Source organism: Cheilinus undulatus, linkage group 9, assembly GCF_018320785.1.
Source record: "Cheilinus undulatus linkage group 9, ASM1832078v1, whole genome shotgun sequence".
Classification (NCBI taxonomy): domain Eukaryota; kingdom Metazoa; phylum Chordata; class Actinopteri; order Labriformes; family Labridae; genus Cheilinus; species Cheilinus undulatus.
Genome location: NC_054873.1, coordinates 9,006,823 through 9,033,245, shown reverse-complemented (window position 1 = coordinate 9,033,245; position 26,423 = coordinate 9,006,823). Strand labels below are relative to the sequence as shown.

Here is a 26,423-nt window from a genome sequence, read left to right as displayed (position 1 = left end):
TGTGTGCCGGACAGTGTTTCGAATTCATTACACTTTAATGAGGAGTTTATTGCATGCTCTATAACCTGTCTGTGTTTGGATGTGTTCTGACTGAATTGCGTTCATTATCAGATCCATTTGTCAAAGTGTATCTCCTGCAAGATGGGAGGAAGATCAGCAAGAAGAAGACCTCCACCAAAAGAGATGACACCAACCCCATCTTCAATGAGGCCATGATCTTCTCTGTGCCGTCTATTGTCCTGCAGGTGATACGTTAGACTGCATGATGAAATCATGACATGAGGCTTTACTCGGTCTGCGGAGGGAATTCAGGTCAGGGCAGAGAGAGGAAGAATAAAATGGGATAACAATGACAGAGCAAAAAAACAACAATCAAACAACAAAAGGAAAGCTGTTCACAAAGATCTTTTTTACTGACTTTGTGGGATTTAAGTTCTCCTACTTGTTTTTATTCAATTTTTTCTTGCTTAATTTATTAAATACTGTTTAAATTGATATTTTGGTATTTTTGAAGTTGGGACAGATGAGGTACTTGGCCATACTGGTGACTTTGGCCTCCAGTGATTTCAGTGTGTGTTGCCCCTTTAAGAGAACTCGCTGGTCATTCCAGCTCAGCTAAACAGCGCTAGAGACGGGTACACTTTCTCAGCATGATTAGGCAAGTTTTAGGTAAAAGTGGACCAAAAAACAATGTGGCTCAATTGTAAGCTATAATGGAAATTTTTAAAGCCTCTGAGTTTGGCACTGGTTTGTCATGCCAGCTTCCGGCTACATATTCTTCCACCTCAGTGTTCCTGATCAGCTGTTTGAGTCTGCAGGCTTTGATATCAACAAGCCGCTTACTTTGATGACACATTTTTATTTAGCTCTTCAGGTTGGGGTCAATTTCTCCTAATTATCTTTAGAAAGTTGAAGGAAGTCCATAAAACATCGGCCTTCAGGAAGGCAGGGAACTCTGGACGGAGAGTGATGCAGGCTGCAGGCATCTGTGAGCTGGTATCCTAGATCAGAAATGGGTTGTGAAGGCCCACTCATGATAGCAGTAGCTCTCCACGATCGTAGGCATGGACTCACAGTTTCCACACCAACACCATCAGGTAAATTGCTCGTGTCCACAGTTAACAGCATGTCTTCATCACTTAAGTTGAAATGCTCATCTCAGTTTTGTTAAAGCTTAGTTCGTGTCTTCGCTGTCGAAGCTACAGACATTAAAAGCTGATCAGGAGATGACGATATTCAGAGGCGGAAGAACGTATGGCCGAAGGTTGCACTGCAAAATAGCGCCAGACACAGAGGCTTTCTGGTTGAAAAATAAAATGCACAAAACATTTCTGATACAGCATACATTTAAGCCAGTATTGTCCAATTTTTACCTAAAATTCACTAGATTACGCATAGAAACTATACCTGCCTGCCATGCTGTACAGCCTAGCTTCCCTGTCAGAATGAACAGCGAGTCACCTTAACCCTCAGAAGAAAGCATTGTCATACACGACAAGAAGTGATACGTGTCATTCATAGTTGAATTTCTTTTGGATCAGCCATTCTAGTGACGCTATCCACACCTCCGCACCTCTTACAGAACATTTCCTAGCGAGCCTGGAACTTAGATGACTTTTCAGGGTCTTTTAAGATGAAATTCCCACCAGTAACTCTGATACTGGACATCTTCTTATCCATTTTATTATCCATTTTTTAATGTCATGTCCTACTTTGCACATGCAGCACATGCGTACAGACTTAGAAACTGGAGAAGAGAGCCTGAATGACTCATAATAGAGAGAAAGAGACCCAGAGTGGTTGGAATATGTTCCTCAGAGTCACCGCACTTTGAATAATGACTCAAATTCCCAAAAGCACAAGGACTTTTTTTATATGTGAGTGTTTTGTGATTTTTTGTCACAGAATTTTTTTTTAACATATTGGTTCCAAAGAGATGGGAGAAAAAGTTTGTGCAAAAAACCCTTAGTCATAATATTTACTGTGAGCTTTAATTTTGGTTGAGTTTTTTTTTTCATCTTTATAGTCCCATAACTTTATCAAAACTCAAGTGACATTACTGCAGCACAAACATATTCTTAAAGCTCAGGTTGTCCTGAAAAAAAGGATAATTCAAACTTGACACAAGATTTATGTTTACAAGCTTTTTAAAACAAAAAGTCCAGGTGAGACGTAATGGTTAAAATTACAAAGGGCTCAGTGGGTTAAAGGGGCAATGCACACTGAAATCACTTAATAATAAGAATAATATGTATTTGAAATGTTGTATACAATGTTGCAGTTTAACTATTTAAATCACAAAACTAGTATTAGTAAAGAATAAACTTAACCGATCTGTGGTCTGCATTTACAGTATAAAGAAAGTTGATATGCCATCTGTAAAGATGTTGATCTTGTTTTTATGTGAGGTAACCATATTGGAAGGAAGGCTGTAAAAACACATTGTTATGTCACTTTCCTGTTTTGACAGGCTACTGTGGTAGCACAGGTAGCCCTGTTTAAGAATACCGAGCTTTAACTTTCCATTCTGATTTAATCTGACCATACACTTCCAAGCAAACATTTGTTTTAATTTTAAAGAAGGCTTTTAATTTAGACCATAAACTCATAAATACATTTTTCAATACTTAGGCCATAAATCAAGGGAAATTAAATGTCTTTCCTCCCTCTTTTTCATTTTATCAGCTCTTTTTAAAGCCTTTGTAGCTGTCTCTGTTGGCTGTTTAAAAAAAAAGCTTCTTTAGCTATGGCTGAAAAATGTAATTCATAGGAATGGTCACTTTCTAAAATAATATAGATATGTCAGTGCAGAAATTATACATATTGTATCTTTAACCTGCACTGGAGTGGTTTTACTGACCTCAGTACACTAATGCATATCAAAGCGACTCAGTCATCCTGATCTTTTTCTGTATGTTACCTGAGGTGAAGAAAGTTTGGACACCGCTGATGTAAAGCTTAGTTTATGCAACATTTATGCAACATTTGATTACCAGCTTTTATAAGACTGATGTCCATAGGGCAGTCACAGTAAAGTATTCTTTAGACATGAATGCCTGCACAAAATATCCCAGTCACCTATTTAGTAGTTGCTTAAATATTTCAGAGGACTGATTGACAGAGTAAAATTGATAAACCCAACTTTAACATCAGTCCTGCAGTATAAAACAGGCCTTTTAACAGTTGCATAAATCTATAAAATCCCAAACGTGCTTACAGCTATTTAAATAGGACTAAACTGTCATAAATTTAAATGCAAGTTAGATTAAAAGATTAAAAGCCAAATAAAATGGCACATTTTATTGCATGTTTGATGAAACTGATCCATACCTATCTGTGAAGAAAGGGCTGAGTCATGCTCACACAGCAGGTTGTGTAACCGTGCTCCTCTCTTTGCAGGAGCTCTCCCTGAGGGTGACGGTGGCTGAGGCAACAGACGACGGCCGGGGCGAGAACCTGGGTCACGTCATCATCGGCCCCGAGGCTAGCGGGATGGGGATCACCCACTGGAACCAGATGCTGGCCACTCTGAGGAAACCTGTGTCCATGTGGCACCCTCTGCGTCGGATCTAGTCCAGTCTAACCTCGTGCACACATGACCTGATTCAAGTAAAACACTCGCTTCTTCACTTTACACTCACCCCTCCTCCTTCTGTGGCAGGATGCTCTGATCTTATCAAGAGGTTCAGGCTCACAAGACGGTACTTTTTGTGATGTGTCGCATGATGCAAAATCTCAAATCTTAGCATGTATATTGGTCTTATTTTGGGTGAAAGCAATGTCATTATGCCTACTGTAAGCCTCACACAAGATATTAAAAGCAAAGATGAGGGCTTGACTTCTTAATCTGAGGTACATCCTTTTCAGGACAACCAAAAATGCTGCTGCATTGAAAGATATTCTCAGATTTACAAGTATCTAAGAGCTTTATCTGGACTTTTTGACGAGTGGGGCTTATATTAAGTGTGACGATACATGTTCACAAGAAATATGACAAAAACGCTCACTAGGATTTGAGTTTTTGTAGGTGATGGTGAGTTACAAAATAATGTAAACACCTTATCCTTGTGTAAAGGGAAGAGACCTTAAACATTCCCCAGAAGGATGTGTTCAGTGATCTCTGGATCAGTCATTTGTTTGAATTTAATCTTACATACTTTGTTTCCCCCTGGCTTGGATGCATTATGGGTAATGCTGGCATTTAGGAAGGAGCAGAGCATATCCCAAACAGCAAACATGATACATTGAAATATGGGTTTTAATTTCCCTAAGATTGCCCTCTTAGCTTGAGAACCAATCTGAAATAACACATGAATAAATAGTGTGTACAGATAAGGACGACATTATTTGCCCCTAATTTTTTAAAGTATTTCCCAAGTGCTGTTAAACAGAGCAAGGGATTTTTCACACAAACATTAACTTACTTTGCTCACAAAAACCAATGGCCAAAATTATTAGCCCCCCTTATTTTGATAGTTGCCAATCTCTCAAGATCCTTTAGATTTGATGGTCTTCTGGCACGGACTTTGGACTTCATTTAACCCCAAAAGTTTTTAATGGGATTTAAGTCAAGGCTTTGTGCTGGCTAGTCAATAACATTCACTTTGGTCTTCTGGAGGAAGTTCTTCACTTAGGAAATACTTTAAAAAATTAATTTTTACAGGGAAGCTTATAATGTCATCCTCTGAATATTTCCAATTAAATTCCTGATCACACATTTCTTTTTGGACTTAGAGGCAAATTTTGTCTCCCAAAAAGGAGCCCAGCCTCTGCAGGTGTGACCCCCCCCTCCCTCTCTGCATGGTGCCTACTCTGGTTGTAGCCTGTCATAGCTCTCTAAAGAAAGACTGACTGGACGGAGGGGTGAGCTCACTTCCTCTCTTTCAGGAAAACACTTCTCTCTCTTTTCAGTTGCGCCTACCTGATTGATTTCGTAGCTGTTTTTAGAGCCGAGTTGCGTTAACCTCTACTGGATTTGCTTGTGTCATTTGTTCACAGTGAGACTGATGAATAATAAAGGTTTCGATGTGTTCTGTATTTATTGTGCTTTTGAAAAAAATAATCCAGGTACTCTTATCCAGGTGAAATAATTGTAATTTGTAGCAGCTGTTACAGGGTGGCCAAATCAGATGTAACTATCATGTAGACATTGTTGTTCTATTTTTATCATTATCAATGCAATACGAGTTGCATAAGCATATTTAACAGTGTAAATAATGTACTTAACTTCTTCTCCTTGCAAATCAAGGTGTTCAAATAACACTTAAACATCAAACTCTGACTTCATTCATACACTATATTACCACAAATATTGTTGCTGATCGATGGATTATTATCAAACACCTCTGGGAATTTAACATGTGATAAAAGAATACAAGCCCTTTTAAATGGGGTAACAGTTTATTTTATGTTAAAGGAAATACCTTGATATTCTGAATTTACACCAGGAACTTGCCACCAGCTTTCAAAGAACCTGCAAACTTTATCATACTGTAATGTTTAGCTGTTTAGAGATAACGGTGCAGGAGCCTCGTAAAAGTCAGAATGTCAAGGTGGCTTTTTATCAGTCTGAGATATTCTCTACCACATTGTGCAACTGTGCTGTTTTGTTGTAACTTTTGAATGTGAATTATCATGTGAAATACTCGCTCTAACTCTAAAAGCGTCATCAGCCTTATGCATTGTTGTGTTTTTTTTTTTAAGCAGGGCTTAAACTCTACATTTTAAGGTCGAGTTCTGACTGCATTCCTCACCTCACTTTGAAGAATCGATCCAAATTAACACACCTGCTCTCATATTATAGACAATATTTCCTACTGTGCCAAATAACAAAGCAATATTTTCATTTACAGTCAGCATCTGCATTCAGTTCATCCGAGCTGTAGCCTACATTTTACCATGCATGAACTTATTTAGCACTTGATGTGAATGTGCCTCAAGAATACAGTGTATTGTGTGAATGCTGTTTGAAATAAAAGCAATTCAACAGTAAGGGTCTTGTTTGTTTATCTAATTGAAGCTGTGTGCCAAGTTTTTATTTTTTGATGCTGAAAAACTATGATGCAGAAAAGTTTAAAGGAATTAAGGTCTGAGTAAACAGTGCATAAAAAAGTATTCACCCCCTTGGATGTTTTACCCTTTTATTGATTTTAATAATCAATCATGGTCAGAATAATTAGTATTTTTTTAAACCCTCTTTAATGAAAAATAATCTACAAAGTACTGTCAATAAAATAAAAATATGTAATGTAAAATAAGTGACTGCATAAATATTTACCCTTTTTACAGTGACTGACCAGCCATTTGATGCCAGTAGCCCCCAAGTTTGTGAAATGAGAATCACCTGAGTTAATGTGTCTCATGAGATTGTAGTATAAAGACACCTAGCTACCATTAAACCATGAAGACAAAGAGAATTGGTGGCTGGACTTGAAAAGGGATGTTCATGCCTGATCCCTATATCTATCTATCTATCTATCTATCTATCTATTATAGTGACCATGAATGATTTCTAAAATCAGTAGAGAGGTTACACATCCAAGGGGATGAATACCTTTTATAGTCACTGTATATTAGGAGAATCAGGGCTATGCTCTTATGATCTAAAAAAAAGCATAATAGTGGGATTCAGATAATGTTGTTTTCTGTCACTTATCACTATGTTGCATTTCTTCTCTTTACCTGCCACTTTGGCTGGTAGGTTGCGCAAGTTCAACCGACACTGCACAAAAACACTAGCATTTTTGCTGCTTTGTGGCAGGTGCTTATTTCCAACCCTGTAATCCCCAGCGATGAGGATAAGATTTAATTTAACGTCTGCATTTTTCTGTCATGAAGTAAGATAGCGCATGTAAATTTTAACTTTAAGTTTTGCAGAGACAACCTGTGGTAAAAATGCACCAAAAGATAATTAAACCTCATAAAATGTAAGACAAACACACAACCTTCTTGTCAGTCCTTTCTCCTCTTGTGAAAAAAGTAGGTCAGTTTCTCCTTTCAGCCAATAAGAAGAGAGGGGCGCAGAAAGGAGCGGAGCCATTGGGCAAAGTCCGGGTAGACATTTCTAGGCACAGGGATAAAAAAGATAACAGTTTTGACCATATCACCTCCCTGAGCAGTTTGTCATCCGAACGTCCAGTAGCGTTAACTCGTCGAGATGGCTGACAACAGGGATAAAGCTGCGGACCAAATGAAGATATGGAAAGAAGGCAGAGGCGTCCAGGTCTGTATTCATTCCGCATTTCATCAAGAGTTTTTTCTGCGCAGCCAAAAAAAAAAAAAAAAAAAAAAAAAAAATGGGTGAAGGGTTGTTTGAGGTAACATGCTAACGTTAACGGTCAAAAACGGTGGCTAGGCTAACTTGTTAGACGAGCTAGCGTATACGACTGTTGCGTTTCTCTGCAGATATGATATTTGAATATATTTATGAAGTATGAACAGTCAACTGTTGTCTGTTTGGAGATATATTTGTGAGTGTAAAGCGCTGGATGCTTATGTAAGATGCTAACTTGCAGCCTGTCCCAAAGAAATATAAGAACAGCCAATGACCAGTCGTTCAAATCAAACCGTTTTATGACTTTAAAGAAAGCAATTCAGTGTAAAGATAAGAAGTAGGTCATCGTCCGGTGACTGAACTTCAGCCCTGTGAGTTATATAACCAGAGCATAGCGGAGCAAACAGCCCCTTCACCCAGAGTAACCCTTATTTTTATCCGCGTCTCCTCAATCCCTGCATGATAGCTGGCTCTGTCATGTAAGTTAAGCTCAACTGTGGAAATACTGGAGAGAGGTTTTAATTTAAATTCACATCAGCATATTAACTTGATACATGTATGCTGCATCACCGAAGCATCAGGTTCAGCAGCTGCAAAAATATCAATACAGCTGCATGCTTTGATTTCAAATTATCAGTTCATGCAACGTATATTATTACAACATAAAGCTGGAGTCCTGCTGATTTATATCAAAACTGTGCAGATTAATCACAGTTGATTCACTGGGAAAATGATTCATAAAATAACCAATTTAGTATATATATATATATATATATACAATCATGCACATCAGTTTTAGGCATTTAGGCTAAGGATTCATCATGTGCCACAACCCAGGACTAGAGAGGGGTGGGGGGCAGTCAGGGTCTGGGGCTTTTCCACTATGACTTTTGGCAACGCTGCTCCAAATCAAGCCATGCTGATGTACTTTTCCATCACCATTTTGGCTATTCTCAGAACGGTCCTGTTCTGGAGCAGGGCCAAAGCGTGCAGCGGGGACATCCAGTTCGTCATCACTCCGGGAAGCTTTGCAGAAGTCTTAAAGTAGCGACCGCTACACCAAACTTCAAAATTTTGTGGTCGATGAAAATTGTTTTTTCAGGGATGATGCCAATTATTGTTGGCTCATGAGAGTGATAACAGATTTTTGGTTGATTATTATGACTTGCAAAATAAACTTGATATAGCCAAAGAGATCAAAAACAAAGAATAAAAACAAAAATTTAGCCCTAGCTCTGTCAGCTTGAGAAATGACAGAGCAACGCAGTAGAAACAGGAAAACAGGAGGTGATGCCTTACACTCACTGTGTCAGTGGCATCCAGGATTAAGGTTTGACTGGCTATATTTCATGTGACATCAAGCCAGTCAGATTGTGTTATCCTTGACATTTGTTGAGACTGTGTGAAAATACAGACAGAGGTGAAGACACAGCTTGCAGTGGAACCAAAGTGGCACACTTTTTGATTAATTAACTTTATTGATCATCCGAAATGCTGATACTGATAATCAGCAAAATGCCAAATAAAGGCCTCAATGGTTAGTCAGGCGGATAATCAGTCTACCCTAGTGAAAAGACTTGCCGGATTACCTGTAGAAAAAGAAAAAGAAGAAACTTTGAGATAGAAACAACGGGTGCTTCTTCTTTTGGCATAACAAAGCAAATGCTTACTGAAAGTGCAGCTATTTAGCGTCATCTACTCAGAGCACAGCATCATCAGCTCTAGACCTGCTCTTAAACCTGTAGCTCGGTTGTGGGGGAAATGAAAATCCCCTGCCGCACTGGGTACTGCCCAGTCAAACCAAGTAGAGCTGAGCCATTTAATGTGATGGAAAGGCCTCAAACCTCAACACATGTCAACACATATGTGTCGCTTGGCAGCCAATGTCAAGCTCGATGGCATCTCTTTTGCCCAGAGACCGCCAGCTGTTTTCAGGCCCTTGTGACATCCACAGCATGCCCAGGGGCTTGTGGCAACACTACTACCTACCCGGCTGGTTCCCTAGGCTGTGCTTACACCACACATCCCACCCAAAAGGTGTAGACTTATAATTTTCAACAGATTATTTTCCCATGCTGCTGGTGATATGTAAGGACATCCAAAGTACAACCAGGGTTGTGTCAATACTCTTTTCCACTGCTGTGCCCTCTGGCATGCTTACTGGCTGTTACACGCCTTATTCAGCCTCATTTTTTGGCTGAAATATGCCTGAAAGTTCTGCACAATTTTATTTTTCTTTATTACTTTTGAGCTTCTCTTTGATTGTTTTCTATTTTAATGTCCAAGTTTTGCTTGTTGTCATGCCTCTTAATGCTCTTACTATCACAAATCTGCTCAATGTAGGAATGCGGCTTCTCCTTGCCTTTCCTTACTACATAGTTAAAGCTGCATTGCAAATATTTATGGCCCTTTGTTTCTCTGATGATTGGTTTTGCTTTTAATTGTTTTAATCAGATAGATTTTAGTCATTTCAGATTTAAAAAGGACCTTAAGTTTCATCTTTTGCTCTCTGACCTTCCAGTGATCACATTTCCCTCCTTTAACAGTAGGGATGCATCATTAAAAACACCAGTATCCCAAATCGTTGCTGATAACATGCACAAGTACTCAAACTTGTACTCATAAAATGCTGCAGATACTGTACTCTCTTTCAGTTTTGCAGCATAATGTTAGCCTTTACTATCTGAGTACCCAGGCAAAGTTGGACAGACACCATGTCTGCAGTTTAGTGATAGTTTTCAAAAATGAAGATTGCCAAAAGTAGAGCAGACTCAGACTGCAAACTATACCCTGCTATTTTGCCAAGAGGAGGAGTGAGGAACTTCTGACGAAGACAGTTACTTCTAAAATAATTTTAAGAAGTGTAAAGGCATTAAAGTGGCATTGTTTCATATATACTTAAAACTGAATCAGTTACTTAAAGATTCAGATATCCTGAAAGTCCTTCTGGTGTAGCCTTACAAATAATATTTGTGCAAAAAGAATCAAAGTTGAGATTATGAACCCTGTCCTTTGAAAGCACTCCTTGAACGCTGAAAAAGGCTTTACACATCTCATGCATAATAATGAGTTGTTTTTATTGGGATTCTTTTTCAACAGAGGCCTGAAACACTGACCACAGGGGCAGGCCATCCTATTGGAGACAAGCTCAATGAGCAGACTGCTGGACCAAGGGGCCCCCTGCTGGTCCAGGATGTTGTCTTCACAGACGAGATGGCCCACTTTGACCGGGAACGGATCCCAGAGAGAGTGGTGCATGCCAAAGGGGCGGGTAGGTGTGAGACAGTGATCAGTTAACCTCTGTTTGGAACCGTACCAGGTTAATGTTACACAATGAAGCTACGATTGAGAAATCTGTCCTGAAAGTCTCTTATTGTCACAAGTTTTTTGTTTGTTTGCTCAGCCTCCTCCTTCTACAAACAATGTGTCTTTCCTTGGGAATGTATGTAAACATGGATTCAAAATTCAGAAAGTCATGAGACATTTTGCATATCAAACCCAAAACAATTCTTTATAAAGTAACTCGCAAGTGTTTTTCTTGGAGGTGATCAGGATCTTTGGCCAAAATGAAGAGAAGATATGTGTTCTTACAATTACCCAAGCTAAACAAGTTAAAGCTAGCTATATGACAATGCTGGCATGCACCATAATTAAGTCCTTGAATATTTATGGTGATCATCATAGTTTTGTCTCTGGTTTCTCAAAGAATTTGAGAAGTTATGTTTATTTACAAAGTAGGGATCAACTTGTAAGATAAAATGAATTGATTGAAGACTGTGGTTCCCATCTAGGGATCTTGTCTCAGTGGGTACTCAGGGACCTGTCTGCTCTAACACTGACAGAATTAGATGTATGTCTAAAAAAACCCAATTAAAAACATGACGTGTGATGGTGTATTGGAGCCAAAGATAAAAAATGAAAAGGATCTAATAAATTTCTATTAGACAAAAAATGTATTTTCTTTAGGAAAACTTTGTTGTTTTTTAGATTATAAAATTATTTATTTACAAGAAACCAAACTCATAATTAAAGAGTTTAAACGGTTGTACAATTACAAGGAAAAAAACACAACATTTCAGAGTTTAAAAGGTCATAAATATATGACATTGTTAATGTCAAAAATGTATGAGAAACCAGACTGAAAACAGTTTGTGTATAGCCCCAGCTCGCATAAATGTCTTTTCTATGTCCAGATGATACGGATAGTGTGATGATTTTTGACTTACATTACAAGTATTTCCTTATTGATCAGTCCAGTAAGAAGTAATATTTCATTAGGCTCTCAACTGCAGGACCTGTGCAAGGAACATGGCTTAATCTGGTCTGATTTTCTTCCACACAACTGGATATTTGTGACTTTCCAATCTACAAAAAATAGTATTGGTTCACAGAACTTTACAACTTTTTTAAGAAAAAATATCTGAGTTTTTTACCCTGTAAATTTAGAAAATTTTTCAAAAATGTTGAATTTTTTTCTAAAAATGAACAGATTCTCTTTGTTTTGATTTTTTTAGGGTGGCCCTAATATGCTATCCTAATAATGGGTAGCTGACTTAAATCCTTTAGCAAGGACAAGTGAATGTAGTCCCATTGTTTTGGGATTTTCTGTCAGTGAAAATTAAATTTCATGTTTAATTTTTCTAAGTGAGTTTTGGGGGGCCTTAGCTATTCTTAGATATGAATAAGGGGGCCCTGAAGGAAAAAGGTTGGGGACCACACCTTTAAGGTACCCTCTTAAGCTTTTATTCAACTTTAAGAAATACAACAAACAAAAAACTAGCACAAGCAAGTGAGGATTTCTGGATTAGTTCCAGATCAGTGTTAATCTCTGCCAGCATTTGAGATCGAGGTCAGAAACGTTAGACTGCTATTAAAAAAAAATGCATTTGTCTGGCTTCTCTGAAAGGAGCTTTGTTCTTTCACTGCATAGCAACATAACAATAAATCAGCCCAAGCAGTCGACTACAGATATTTTTACTAGGAATGTTTAATCTTGTATAAATATGCGAACCAAACTAAGACCTGTGCTGTTTCTTCATGACGCAGGGGCGTTCGGCTACTTTGAGGTGACTCACGACATCACTCGCTACTCCAAGGCAAAAGTGTTCGAACATATCGGCAAGATGACACCTATCGCAGTCCGCTTCTCCACTGTGGGTAAGAATGACTTTGCGCCATGAAATGTACCCTGTTGGTTAAAGCTGACAAAGATTGTGTAAAAGTTATAAAAAGTTCCCATGTGTAATCATTAAATCCTGAATTGTAATTTTAAAAAATCTCATTAGTAATCCTGAATGTTATTATTAAATGCTTAAGGTTTCAAACATGCAAATCTATGGTTTCTTTGCTTTTTTCACATGCAACATATTTTTTATTTTCATAAAATAGTTTGCAGTCTTATGTCTGCTGTGTGAGGATAATATGAAACACTTCAGACCTTTGATATTTGAAATTGGTAGTTTTCAAAAATCTTACAGTTAAGATTTTTATCACTTACAGGTACTTTTAAAGGGTGCAGGATTACTTTTTTTTCAGTACTGTTGTTGCTGTTTTAAATACATCTGCACTGTATATATTTTGGTATCCTGAAATATTTTTTTCCACTCATTTGTGTGTTAAACTCTAACTTATAGTGGTTTTCATTTTCAGCTGGTGAGTCCGGATCAGCTGACACAGTGAGAGACCCCAGAGGATTTGCTGTCAAGTTTTACACCGAGGAGGGCAACTGGGACCTGACGGGCAACAACACCCCCATCTTCTTCATCAGGGACGCCTTGCTGGTGAGTGGGTATTGTTGATGTTTTAGATTTTCTTTCAGACATGCAAAGAAACTAAACTAGTGGCTGTATGAACCCTTTAAAATACAGCAGTTGGATATATTCAGTTAAACAAGGTAAAACAAACCTGGATCTCAGTGCATCCAGAAAGTCATTTTATAACAATGTGACTGTCAGCATCACTGTCAGTAGTACTAACCACACATGCCTTTTCATATCAAACAGTTCCCGTCCTTCATCCACTCCCAAAAGCGCAACCCTCAAACCCACATGAAAGACCCCGACATGGTGTGGGACTTCTGGAGCCTGCGACCTGAGAGTCTTCATCAGGTTAGCAAAGTTGTATTGAGGTATTTTGGCTGTGCCGCGGTGATGGTTTGGTTGATTACATCAACATTAGTCAACAGGAAAGAAACGTTCATATTCGTTATTTCCATGTGTTTTCTGTCCCATTTCCCCCATGTAGGTGTCTTTCTTGTTCAGCGATCGAGGTTTGCCTGATGGCTACCGTCACATGAACGGCTACGGCTCTCACACCTTCAAACTGGTCAACGCTGATGGCGAGTGCTTCTATTGCAAGTTTCACTACAAGGTTGGTTTAAGACCATTTCCCCTTCCATGGCTTCACATAACCTCCCTTGGGATCTATGTTTTGCTTAGATGTCCTTTGTTCTGCTTTTCAGACTGATCAAGGAATAAAGAATCTACCAGTGGAGGAGGCAGACCGCCTCACGTCAACCAACCCAGATTATGCCATTGGAGACTTGTTCAACGCCATTGCCAATGGAAACTTCCCATCTTGGACCTTTTACTTCCAAATTATGACCTTTGAGCAGGCTGAGACGTTCCCGTTCAACCCCTTTGATCTTACCAAGGTACCACATCGCTTTAGAGTAGTAGTCAGTCCCAGATGCAGTCATATTATAAGCCGTTGTAGGAGGCACGCTATGTGTCTTTGCAAAAGATGCAACACAATCACAAGTTCTTCTGTAAGTCGATAACATTGATAGCATTAAAAGGAACCCTGCATGATAAGAAAAAATTCACTTACTCAGATATACATTTATATTTCTGTTAGCAAAAGAAGGTTAAATTTTTGGAGAGCCTCCTCACTTCGTCTTCATATTGGAATTAAGGAACATTTATTTACTCTTTTGCTGTTTGGTAAAGATGACAGGACTTAAGAAAAAATGAAATCACATACTATCCATGAGACTTTGCTTAACCATCAAGATGCATACTAATAAAGTATAAAAACAATAAAAAGTGCATCTATCAACACCAGTATTGACAAAGTGCTTCACAAAGCATAAATATATCATGTAGCTGGTCTAAGATCCTCAAACAGGTAATTCAACACCTGAGGCAAAAAAGGCAAATGTTTTGTCTTCCTCAGTTTTTAAATTTGAAATAGGGACAGTAAGTTTCCTGCCTGAGGATCTGAGGCTGTGCACCAGCAATAAATAAAGTTGGCTTATTTATTTTAATGTCTTTTAGCTCTGGATCTCTATTGTGATTACTCATTTTGTCCATATTTTTACCATCTGTTGAAAAATGAGTGTTTATACCAAGCTGGCATCTACTCGTTTTGGAGGATAGTCTCCAATATTGAACTTTAAATGTTTACCCAAGTATGAGCTGTATTAATCATTAATGGGGAAAGGCCAGACATATATAATCACAACATCACTGTTTTTTGTATTCCATCTAGCAGCAGAATACACCATTTTAATATTTCTTCTAATGTTTTCTTTCAGGTTTGGTCACACAAAGAGTACCCTCTGATCCCTGTGGGCAAATTGGTGCTCAATAGGAACCCTATGAATTACTTTGCAGAGGTGGAGCAGCTGGCTTTCGATCCCAGCAACATGCCACCAGGTATCGAGGCCAGCCCTGACAAGATGCTGCAGGTAAACAGCACGACAGCTTTTCTTTTTTATGATAAATTAATTCTTTTTAATTAGGGCTGGGCAATTGATCACAAATGAGATTAAATTGCAATATGGCCTGCTGCAATTTTCAAATCGCAGAAGGTGCAATATTTCTTTAACCTGAAATTTGTGTCAAAATACCAGTTTAAAAGGTTTTTTTGCAGCAAAGACATTATGCATTACATATCTTGCAATCATTTTAGTGGCATATTTTTAGAATATTATGTAAAAAAATCTTATTTCCCTCATTTTTTTTGTCTGTTTTTCTTGTTAAATATGAGAGTTGTGATTAAAATGATCACTCCCGTAATACAACAGTTTATATCCAATTTGCAAAATGAGTCGAAATCATCACGATTAGACATTTTTTCAAAATTTCCAGCCCTGGTTTGATCAAATACTGTGTTGGTTATAGTATAGAATGAATTATTGCTTGTTTTTGTTTCTAAAATACATGAGATGAGGAACTTAAGAAATGATTGCATACTAAATCGCAATCGCAATATTGGGCAAAAAAAAATCACAATTAGATTATTTTCCTAAATCATTTAGCCCTGTTTATAATCAAATGAAAAGATGAGGTTATTATAGTCCGTATTCATTCCATAAATACTATAAAATTAACTGGTTAAAGTGACTGCTGATTTGAAACTCTATCAAATCATTCACATTGGATAAAAAATAAATAAAAAAATAGGCAAAGCTAATGCTACCAGTGTGTTGTGGAAGTGTAGGGCACTGCAAACCCTTTTCATAAAATAAGACAGGAGAAGTGTATTAATCCTGAAGGAAATTCTTTTGCTACGTTGCTCCAGCTTTGCTATAAAAAAGAGTAACTTAAAGGAACATCAAACATAAGTGAAATATAAAAAGCATATCATTGAAGTGTTTTAAAAAGTATTGATGGATAAAGGCAGCATTTAAATGAGTCACTTCTAAGATGGGATAAATAGAGGCATAAGTGAAGTAAATACAACAGTTTATACAGTGTCAAAGTTTATTTAAAGACATCAAAATTTGGTTATTTGATGTCATGCAAAATCGTAATCTCTTTCAGCAGATCTAGTGAAAACATTTTGTTAATAGACAGAACCCTGCTCCAGTTAATCGATGCTCTGTCTTGTACATCACCCTTTTCTTTGTCTAGGGACGTCTCTTCTCCTACCCAGACACTCAACGGCACCGGCTGGGAGCCAACTACTTGCAGATCCCTGTCAACTGTCCATTCAGGACACGTGTGACCAACTACCAGCGAGACGGTCCAATGTGCATGTTTGACAACCAAGGTGAGCCAAGGTCCAACCTGTGTTTGAATAACAAGGGAAAATGCTAAAGTTTCACTGATGAAGCATAAAATAAAGCTCAAACATTAGTCTTGTATAATCTAGGAGATATCCTTTTTCAGTCTACAAAAATAGCCTTTGAAAGAGTATTGTCTTATTGGCATTGGAGGGGTTTCCCATATTGTTTTCCAAGGACAAAACACACCACAACATCAAAACTTGGGTTATCCTTTCCCCTTCTTATACAACTTCATTTTAAATATCCAGTTTTATACTCAAGATATACTGATTCGATGCGTTAAAGCTTCTGTTATCATTCTGTTTAAAGGCAATGTCGAAGGCTGTCCACCAGATGTCACTATTGAGTTAGAGTCAAATGTATCAACAGAGTGAGCAGAGTTGAGGCCAACTGATCTTTAGAACTTTGCTGCTTCATGCCTTACCCAGAGTTAGCAACTTGCACAAAACCAACTACAGTTGTCATTTAGTGCAGAGTTTAGAGGATTTAATACATCAGCCTATTACCCCTATCTCAACAGTGTTGTGTCCATTCGACCTCTAGGTGGAGCCCCAAACTATTATCCCAACAGCTTCAGTGCTCCAGATGCCCAGCCTCGGTTTGTGGAGTCCAAGTTTAAGGTGTATCCAGATGTGGGCCGTTACAACAGTGCCGATGAAGACAATGTCACACAGGTAAAGAAAACTTAACTATGGACATGTGATAGAAATGAATATTATGATTATTCACCATGTATAAATAGAAAGACCAGTGATATACTAGGTTTATTTTAGCTTTTGACACTGTATTTACAGATAAGAACAAAATTATTAGCCCCTTAATGAAACTTTCATTTTTAAAGTATTCCCAAGTACCAAGGACTTTCTAACACAGCTTTTCCAAACATCCTAGTTTTATTTTGGATGCTCACATTATTTGTTTTGCACACAAAAACAAGAACTAACAGGGTCTAAATGATTCTCTCTGATCCAGAAAGGATCATTACTGGGTAAGCAATACAGTTTTCAAATCTTAACAGTTTTGAAAACGTGGCAGACCCCAGAAGTAAAGACATTAAATTTCTAACATTATAATCCTTCAAACCCACACTCTAGAACCGAGTTGACGGCAGTCTTGATCCAGACCCCGGTGCCATCCTTTCCGAACCTGTACACACCTGTTATATCATTCTGAGTGCTTCTGTCTCAGCCTATGCAGCTTTTAACATTTACATTGGTCTGTTTTGATGTGCGCAGCATCTCTTGTCTTTACAGTAGTGGCACGTGTCTCTAATCAGGCAGTCAGATGTTTCTCTCAGACGAGGACTAGAGTGAGAACAAGCAGCCTGCTGCTGCAGAGACACAGAGAGAAGTCAGGGAAGTTTCAAACACAGTGGAAAAAGTGCGTCAGAGGACAGTAGAGACGTTGTGCTTCGAAATAAGAAAAGATGACAATGAAAAAGAGGCTTCATTGGACAGACTGATAGCCTATATGTTCATTCTTGTCACAGGGGGATTAAAACGAACATCTTTTGTATGTTACACTATGCTCATATTTATTAAATGTGATAATCATGAAACATCTAATGTGAAGAAATGGTAAATAATCAACCCAAGACCCCAATATGATGGGTGACACAGTCATTCTCTGACCAGCACTACTCACTTAAAGTTATGGTCTTTAGTCAACATAAATTCCTTCATAACCCTGGGGTTTTCAGATTAAGATCTGATTTCAGCTAAGAATTCAAATGTTCTCATTCCTCTTATTAAACAGGAGAGAAGAGTGAGAGCGGAAAGAGGGAAAGAAAGACAGAGGGCACATGTTAGAGCAGTTCAAATTACAATGTGTTGAGTTTTTTTGTTTTGTTTTGTTTTATTTTTTGTTAAATTTACTTTAAAAATAAAAATCTTAAAAGAATGAGAGGAGGAAACCAACACTCTATTCAGTTTTTCTAAAATTAAGCCTTTTATTTGAATCAGGACCTTTTCAATAGCTGTCAGGTAGCCTATCTTATATTAAATAGCCTACAAAGCTGTCTTTACTAGGGACACAGATGGCCTAGTGGCTAGGCCTGCTGTCACTCTTTTCACCCTTCTCTCTTGTCCTTGTTTCTGACTTTATCCACTGTCCTATCTCTACAATAAAGGCAAAAACGCCCCCAAAATAATTCTTAAAACTAAAAATGAAATGATTTCTAATGAAACATTATTAGTTTTGTTTTTTCATGAGATTTTAAAACTTCGCTTTAGGAAATTATGTTGAAGTGGACCTCTGAGAGTTTGAATTCATGACCCCTACTGTAGATGATTGAGCCAGACCACACATTGCAGTTTGTATTCTCCATGTCACAGCCAAGACTCCATAAACAAGCTCCCAAACAAACTTGAGGGATCAAATGTGACTTAAGAAGAAAAACGAACATGGAGGAGGATAAAGGTCTTCAGCTGTATCCGTACATGATAGTGTGCATTATGGTTGCAGTTAAATAACAAAAATATGAGGTTTCCTGGCTTAGAGGACAGTACAGTTGAGTTTATGTTGATGAGGTGTACATAGAGATGGGCAGATCCACTTTTTTGTTCAATCTGATTCCAGTACACATGTACTGATTCCCAATATTGATTCAGATATTATTATTGAATCATAGTTAATATTCTTATTGTTTTTACATAAAATGTTTATAAAACCTCAGGATTTTTATTCAAACAATATTTGAAAATGCATGTAACTTGGGCATTCCAGTGTTTGTCGTCTCTCTTCTGTTGTCCTGTCAAATAAAGGGAAAAATCCCCCCAAAAAATCTTAAAAATCAAAATGGCTAAAGCTTAATATTATTCCCAGTGATAAATAAAAAAGAGGGCTCTAAATTGTTGAATTGAGATCAGATTTCTTTTTAGTCTGCAATTTCTGAATGAAATGCATTTATATGAATTTAACTTTGGTTTGATTTAGAAGTCAAAAATGTGTTGGGTTTTTTTGTGCAGGTTCGGACCTTCTACACTGAGGTGCTGAATGAGGAGGAGCGAGAGAGACTTTGTAAGAACATGGCTGGGGCCCTGAAGGGAGCCCAGCTCTTCATCCAAAAGCGTATGGTGAGTCCACAGTTTCTTATCCACGCGCTGTTCAGTGTGTCAATGCTTTTACATGTCATGTTTCTGTGTGAAGTTAAATCAAGTTTTCTTTTATTACTAAAAGGAACTGTTGTGGCCTTTCAGTTCAGTGTTATGACCCAGCTCCTGTAGGGGAAGATTGAGGCTACATAGGAGCCAGATGGACTTGTTAAATCAAAGTTTTATCAACAAAAGTAAAACTTCTCAAAAAACTAAAGTGTTCCTGTACAATGTTTTAATCATAGTCCTCTGCAGAACAATCAAAGTAAGAGGCACATAAGCCAGGCTTTCTGATCTGTCAGGTGCCAGCTGAAGGACCTCAGGCTTTGAAGTTGTGTGAGTTGTCTTCTCTCATTGGTGGCCTCGTGTAGAGGCTGCACACCAATCACCTGCACTAGCACAGGTGGAAAAAAAGAGAAGAACGAACCACACAAGCTCACACCTCAAACAATAAAAAGGGAATTGAAATGCATAAAGAGAAGGTAATGGAGTGTGGTAACAAATGTATGTGATGTTGTTAGAGATTGGGGTGGGACAAAAAATCAATACACTGAAATATTGCGATACTTCCTGGCATGATACTGTATCGATATTTTAAAATGCAGTATCGATATTTAATTAATTAGCTTATTATTAACTTTGTTGGTGCGGTAGTTTGTGGTGTAATTTCACCCCCTGACCGCTAGTTGGCGGCAGGCATCGCTAGCTGGCAGCTGACTCTTGCCTCTTCTCTCTTGAGACAATGAGCTCACGCGAAACATCCGGTCTGCGTGAGCCGGTTGCTTGTACCTACCCAGCAGAGCGACTTCTGCTGCATCCATAGTGGATGTGTAGACTTATTTTGGCTTCCAAAACATTAAAGACAGCACAAACTTAGACAGGAGTTAGACAGTCGTTTGCAAGATATGCCACGCCAGAGTAAAATACTCAGACAACACGACGAATCTACGAGTTAGGCATCAACGCATTAGCGCTACAGCTAACGTCTAACGTCAACAAACAAGCCTGTTGAAGATACCACTCGTCTCTACTCATGCAACCATAATCACAGTCGTATTATTTGTAAGGACTTGTCCCGTGTAGTGTCGATAAGAATGACGGCTTCGGTAAACACAAGAAAGAAACACTGGCCTGTCACGTCATGCCCTCCGCAAAACACAGTCCATCAGTCTTAAAGCTGGATTTGACGATCAGCTCGTCTCCCATAATCTCCCTCCACAAACACATTATGTGATGACATTAAAAAATGATAAAATATGAAATATAAAAGATTGGAGTAATTTCAATCTATAATAAATTATTCCCCTTTTCTAAAAAAAAAAAAAAATCACAGTAGCATTTTAATTCAGTGCAACAAATGGGGAAAATCCTCATCTTCGGATTGAACAAAGATAGTTAAAATGCGAGATGATGCAAGACTATATATTTTTGAAAAAGCTTAATTCTACATTGTCAAATTCGATATTAACTTAAAATGACACAAGTTATACATATATATACTACACACATATGTATAGACTTTATGCACTTCATATTCAGTATTTAGCTCAGTCTGTGTCAAATTCTGTGAAATTGATTCTAAATTGTTGTGAATAAACTGAGAAATCCTGCACTTGACCCTTTTATAACTAGTTTGTATTCTCTAGTTAGACATATTTTGTGATGTATCGTTATACAATTTTCTTGCAATATATAGATTATCGCAGTATCGCTGTATCGTGATAATATCGGTATCGTGGACCATGTATCGCATATCGTATCGTATCGTGAGGTACCCTGTGATTCCCACCCTTATTAGAGATGTTGCATGCTTTCAGCACAGGATGCAGCTTTCTGTGCATAGGAAGTTTTGTTGGCTTGGGTGGAGGGAAATTGATAGTTCTGATTTCTCACACCCAAGATATTTTTAAGTGCTGTGAAAATGAAAAAGAAAGTGTAGCTGTGTATATGAATGTAGGCATAATCATGGTTGAGAGGGGCCCTGAAACTTGGTACAGTGTTTTTTCAGAGTAGATTGTTTTTTATTCAGTTCAGTGTTACGACCCAGCTCCTGTAGGGGAAGAGGGAGGCTACACAGGAGCCAGATGGACTTGTTAAATCAAAGTTTTTATCAACAAAAGTAAAACTTCTCAAAAAACTAAAGTGTTCCTGTACAATTTTTTAATCATAGTCCTCTGCAGAACAATCAAAGTAAGAGGCACATAAGCCAGGCTTTCTGATCTGTCAGTTGCCAGCTGAAGGACCTCAGGCTTTGAAGTTGTGTGAGCTGTCTTCTCTCATTAGTGGCCTTGTGTTGAGGCCGCACACCAATCACCTGCACTAGCACAGGTGGAAAAAAAGAGAAGAAAGAACCACACAAGCTCACACCTCAAACAATAAAAAGGGAATTGAAATGCACAGAGAGAAGGGGTAACAAATGTATGTGATGTTGTTACAGATGTTGCATGCTTGCAGCACAGGATGCGGCTTTCTGTGCATAAGAAGCTCGGTGTTGTTGGCTTGGGTGGAGGCAAATTTCTCACACCCAAGATATTTTTAAAGTGCTGTGAAAATGAAAAAGAAAGTGTAGCTGTGTATATGAATGTAGGCGTAATCATGGTTTAGATAAAATACAAATATGAATATTTAGTATAACTCTTACGAACGGTTATAAATTGTCGTTATTTTATTATAATGTAAATTCATCAATGTAAAATCATCTGCCACAGTCTTATTAAAATCAAATGTATTATAAAACTAGAAATTAAATATATGCCACTTTGATAGGACCCTGTGTAAATAACTATTCAAGTCCACATATATGTGAATAAGCTCAAAAAAATTCTAGAATAAGGAAAAAGAGACCAAAGGACTTGATCATGATTGTGAACGTTTGCAGAAAAAGTGCATATTGCTTTAGAGCGGTAGTTTTCAATCTTTGTTGTCCAAGGCACACCTTAGAAGCACAAGTCTAAAGTCAGTTAACACACTTACCTTTTTTAATATGTTAATTTTTGCATGATAATGGTGTAATGTGAAGACTGAGAATAACTTCAGCAAAATTACTGGGAATACGACTGCAGTGATTATGGTTATCATGCACTCAGATTAAATCAAACTTGGTACAGTGTTTTTTCAGAGTAAATTGTTTTAATTCAGAGAAACATTTTCCTCCATGTGTCACTTCCTCTTTCCAACCGTAAGCTGATCACCACAAAGCACAGTGATGTGGTTTGATGTAGAAATCTATTCCAGATAATAAAAAAACACTGTATGCTTCACTGAGATTGGATTGGAGTTTTCACTTTGACCAAAATGTTCCTCACAGTGTTGACTGTATGAATGGACTGAAAATTGACTAGTAACTATAACCAAGACTCAAATCCCCTGAAATTTTTCTACTAGCCAAGAAATAAAGATAAATACAAAATGATTGGACGTGGGGCTGGGTAATTTATCACAAATAAGATTAAATCGCAATATGGCCTGCTGCAATTTTCAAATCGCAGAAGGTGCAGTATTTCTTTAACCTGAAATTTGTGTCAAAATACCAGTTTAAAAGGTTTTTTGCAGCAAAGACATTATGCATTACATATCTTGCAATCATTTTAGTGGCATATTTTTAGAATAGTGTATAAAAAAAATCAAATTTTCCTCATTTTTGTCTGTTTTTTTTTGTTAAACATGAGAGTTGTAATTAAAATTATCACTCCCCTAACATACAACAGTTCATATCCAATTTGCAAAATGAGTCAAAGTCATCACAATTAGATATTTTTTCAAAATTTCCAGACCTGGTTTAATCTAATACTGTGTTGGTTATAGTATAGAATGAATTATTGCTTGTTTTTGTTGTAAAATACATGAAATGAGGAACTTAAGAAATAATCGCATATTAAATCTCAATCGCATTATTGAGCAAAAAAAAAATCGCAATTAGGTTATTTTCCTAAATCATTCAGCCCTAATTGGACAGCGTACAAATATTTTGGAGTGACAATTGCAACAGACTATTTCAAAAATATTGGAAATAAACTATGGCTAGATAAACTAAAGAGTCCAGTATTCAGAGCCACTGTGCCCTTGGGGACCTTTGGTGCAGCACAAGTTTTTTTGTAGCCTTCCCTAGATCTGTGCCTTTCAGTGATCCGGCCTCTGAGATCTTAAGAAAAATCCTCATTGCTTGGTTTTTACACTGATGTGCATTGTCAGCTGTGAGGCCTTCTTTAGAAAGGTGTGTGTCTTTCTAAATCATGTTCAATCAATTTAATTTACCACAGCTGGACTCCTAGAAACATCTCAGCAACAATCCAGAGAAATTTCAAGTATTGTAAAGGGTCTGAATACTTATGTAAATGCTGTTTTCACTTTGTCATGCTCGGGTACTGAGTGTAGATAAATGAGAGAAAAAAATATTTTTAACAATTGTAGCATTAGGTCACAACATAACAAAATTTAAAGGTAAAGGGGGTCTGAATTTTTTCTGAATCCGGTATAAATGAAGGTCATATTTTTATGCATCTCAAGTGAGATTACTTCTGTGTGGATGCTGTCTTTTCTAACAGGCAAGATAGAAAGTCAGTGAAACTAACTGAAACTTTCTCCCTCAGTCATAATATGTAGTTAAAGGGGAGAAAATTGAATCAGAAAACTAAAAGAATGATTTTTCAAACAATCCCTCAATATCCAGGGTAAAATAATAAGAGCATTATATGAAGGGGAATTTAAAAAAAACATTATTTGCCCTACTCTGGATCCACAGTTTAATCCAAGGATCAGTGATCTGGGTTTTCAACAGTGGTGGGGCGGACGTATTTTGCATGACACATGGATGTGGTTTGATATTGCACATCATATTTCCATCAGATTCTGATTGTAAGAGGTACAAAGTCAACATGTTTTCTAAGTTACTACATCTTACTTGATTGTTTTGTCCTTTTGTTGTTGTAATTGCAGATTGAGAACCTGAGGGCTGTCCATTCAGACTACGCAAACAGGGTCCAGAACTATCTCAACAAATTCAGCAGTGAAGCCCAAAAGGTAAAAGGTCACAGCCCAAGGCTGAAAAAGTTTGCATCTGCTTTAAAGTCTACCGTGGTTTGTCAAATAGTCAGTATCAGAAACAAACCTGAAATAAATACTTGGGTCCAAAAAGGCAATCCTAATGACTAAAAGGGATTCCCTGTATATACTCCATATTAAAGCACAAATATTTGAATACAATGTAATTACAGTTCCTGTTAGTGTAACGACCAGGTACCGAATGCTTTTTTCCATATAGGATCTTTCTGTGTGGAAGCACCAGAACATTTCATATTGGACTCCCAAGATTTTTATATGGTGCATACATCATAACATCAAAAAACTAATACCTTCCCTCTCTCTCTTCTCATTTCTACTTTTCTTCACCCAGAATGCACCTGTGCATGTCTACACCCGTCCAGGAGTGTCTGCCATCGCTGCATCCTCCAAGATGTGATGCCTTTCATGTCCACTAGGGGCAGCACCTTCCCGTATCTCAGAGCAAATGCACTTCTAGCACTGCTAGTTCGAGTAACAAGATTGGACCTTACAATTACTGTAGAGACAAGACTGAAATACTAACTTTAAGTATGATTGTTGGGGTTTTCATTTGAATTCAGTCCATCCAAATGGTTAATGCATTTTAAAATTCTCTCAGCAGTCTACATTCGGGAGATTTGAAGTCTAACCCCACCCTTCTTTCAACTAGAGTTAGTGAAAATTGTTTCCAATGATTTCTCAGGCTGTGTTTGTACTAATATATGTTGGATTGATTCATCTGTTTTTCTTCGACTGAAGTAAAACAAATGTCTGCTTGTAACATTCAAATATTATTTCATACCGGAAATGTTCTGCATGAATCTTGAATGGAGGATCAAGTTGTAAAATGATTAATTTATGTTAGATAATTGGCTCATGGCTTTTCCAGTAGCATTAGTTTGGATGGTCAGCAATGATGAGTTTTAACTCGTCTTCTGTGTGAATTACTGAACCACTGGTAATTTGAATTTACCACAAACAAAAAAGTGCACATTGTATTTTTACAAGTGGATATTCAAACTAGAACGTCTTTTCTCTGTCTTGACTAGGAGGGCTGTCATTATGGCCACATGCATACTTGTATTCACAAAGATAATTATTTCAACTTAATCAAAAAGTCCATAGTGCCTTTTTCTGTACTAAAACTACCAAATACAGATTCATTTACAGTAACCTCAAACCAAAAATGTATTATTTTCTTTGCTGTTTAGTATACGATATATACAGTATACAATAATATACTCATATTATTTCAGTGGAGTTTAGATTTCTGCTATCAGGCACCAGATGAATTATTTGCTGAACTGAAGCAGTAAATTTACAGTGTTTGATCTGAAAAATAAATGGCCACTATTTCCCTTCATTTAGTTTTCTCTCAGACTCACTAGAGTTTAATTTACGTTCATGTTAGTAGTTTTAATGTGGCGTAAAAGACCTCTAACCCAATACTCAGTTTAACTTTCTCTGTCCCATATACACTGTATGAACTGCTATTTGATAACTCTCAAATGTGCTGAATTTTTTATATCAATGTTGAGTTGCGAATCTGTTTCAGATAAGATCTGTATTTAGTGCCTGTATTCATTTGTGATCAAAGCTTAACAGCAGCTGTCATTTGTCTCTGGTTCTTCCTTTTTGCCTTTTTTTTTTATGTGGTTTGAGGAGTGAAAGTAGACAAGTTGAATTTCCCAGCAGAGAATGGTGAAACATCCAGTGGTGAAAGCTGGAATTGAAAGTTGCATAACAGAGAAAATATAGACATAAGAGGGTGAAAGTGCTCAAAAGCTGATTCATCAGGTTGCCAATGGACCATGTATGAAGACTCAAATCCGGTCGCTGGAGTCAAGTCCTGTAGCCTCCTTCCTACAACATTCCCTGCTCTCTCTTTCAGTTTCTACTCCATTGCTCCCCATAGTGAGGGCTCCACAGGTACTGCTAGAGGTCATTTACAGTGCTTATGAAAAATATTCACCCTCTTGGATGTTTTACCCATTTATTGGTTTTATAA

The 26,423-nt window shown here is 37.6% G+C and overlaps 2 protein-coding genes across 2 annotated transcripts in view; both read left to right on the top strand.

Moving 5' to 3' along the window:
• syt12 (synaptotagmin XII) overlaps positions 1-5,891 on the top strand; it is a 49,187-nt gene extending 43,296 nt beyond the window's left edge. Inside the window, exons 7-8 of the mRNA XM_041796047.1 lie at positions 112-245; positions 3,400-5,891. Of these exons, the coding sequence (XP_041651981.1) occupies positions 112-245; positions 3,400-3,573 (308 nt within the window). The 3' untranslated portion in view covers positions 3,574-5,891. The remainder of the gene's footprint in view (positions 1-111; positions 246-3,399) is intronic.
• Positions 5,892-7,035: 1,144 nt separating this feature from the next.
• On the top strand, positions 7,036-26,029 carry cat (catalase). The gene is made up of 13 exons (XM_041795706.1): positions 7,036-7,222; positions 10,373-10,544; positions 12,320-12,430; positions 12,923-13,053; positions 13,276-13,380; positions 13,517-13,642; positions 13,734-13,925; positions 14,808-14,960; positions 16,129-16,267; positions 16,827-16,957; positions 19,250-19,357; positions 24,311-24,394; positions 24,768-26,029. The coding sequence occupies exons 1-13, from the start codon at positions 7,157-7,159 to the stop codon at positions 24,831-24,833; spliced, it is 1,584 nt and encodes a 527-aa protein (XP_041651640.1). The 5' UTR covers positions 7,036-7,156; the 3' UTR covers positions 24,834-26,029.
• The last annotated feature ends 394 nt before the right edge of the window (positions 26,030-26,423 follow it).

Coding starts and splice junctions, on each gene's coding strand:
- cat (XM_041795706.1), top strand. CDS start 7,157: ATGGCTGACAACAGGGATAAAGCTGCGGACCAAATGAAGATATGGAAA. Junction 16,958..19,249: donor ATGAAGACAATGTCACACAG/GTAAAGAAAACT, acceptor TTTTTTGTGCAG/GTTCGGACCTTCTACACTGA. Junction 19,358..24,310: donor TCTTCATCCAAAAGCGTATG/GTGAGTCCACAG, acceptor TTGTAATTGCAG/ATTGAGAACCTGAGGGCTGT.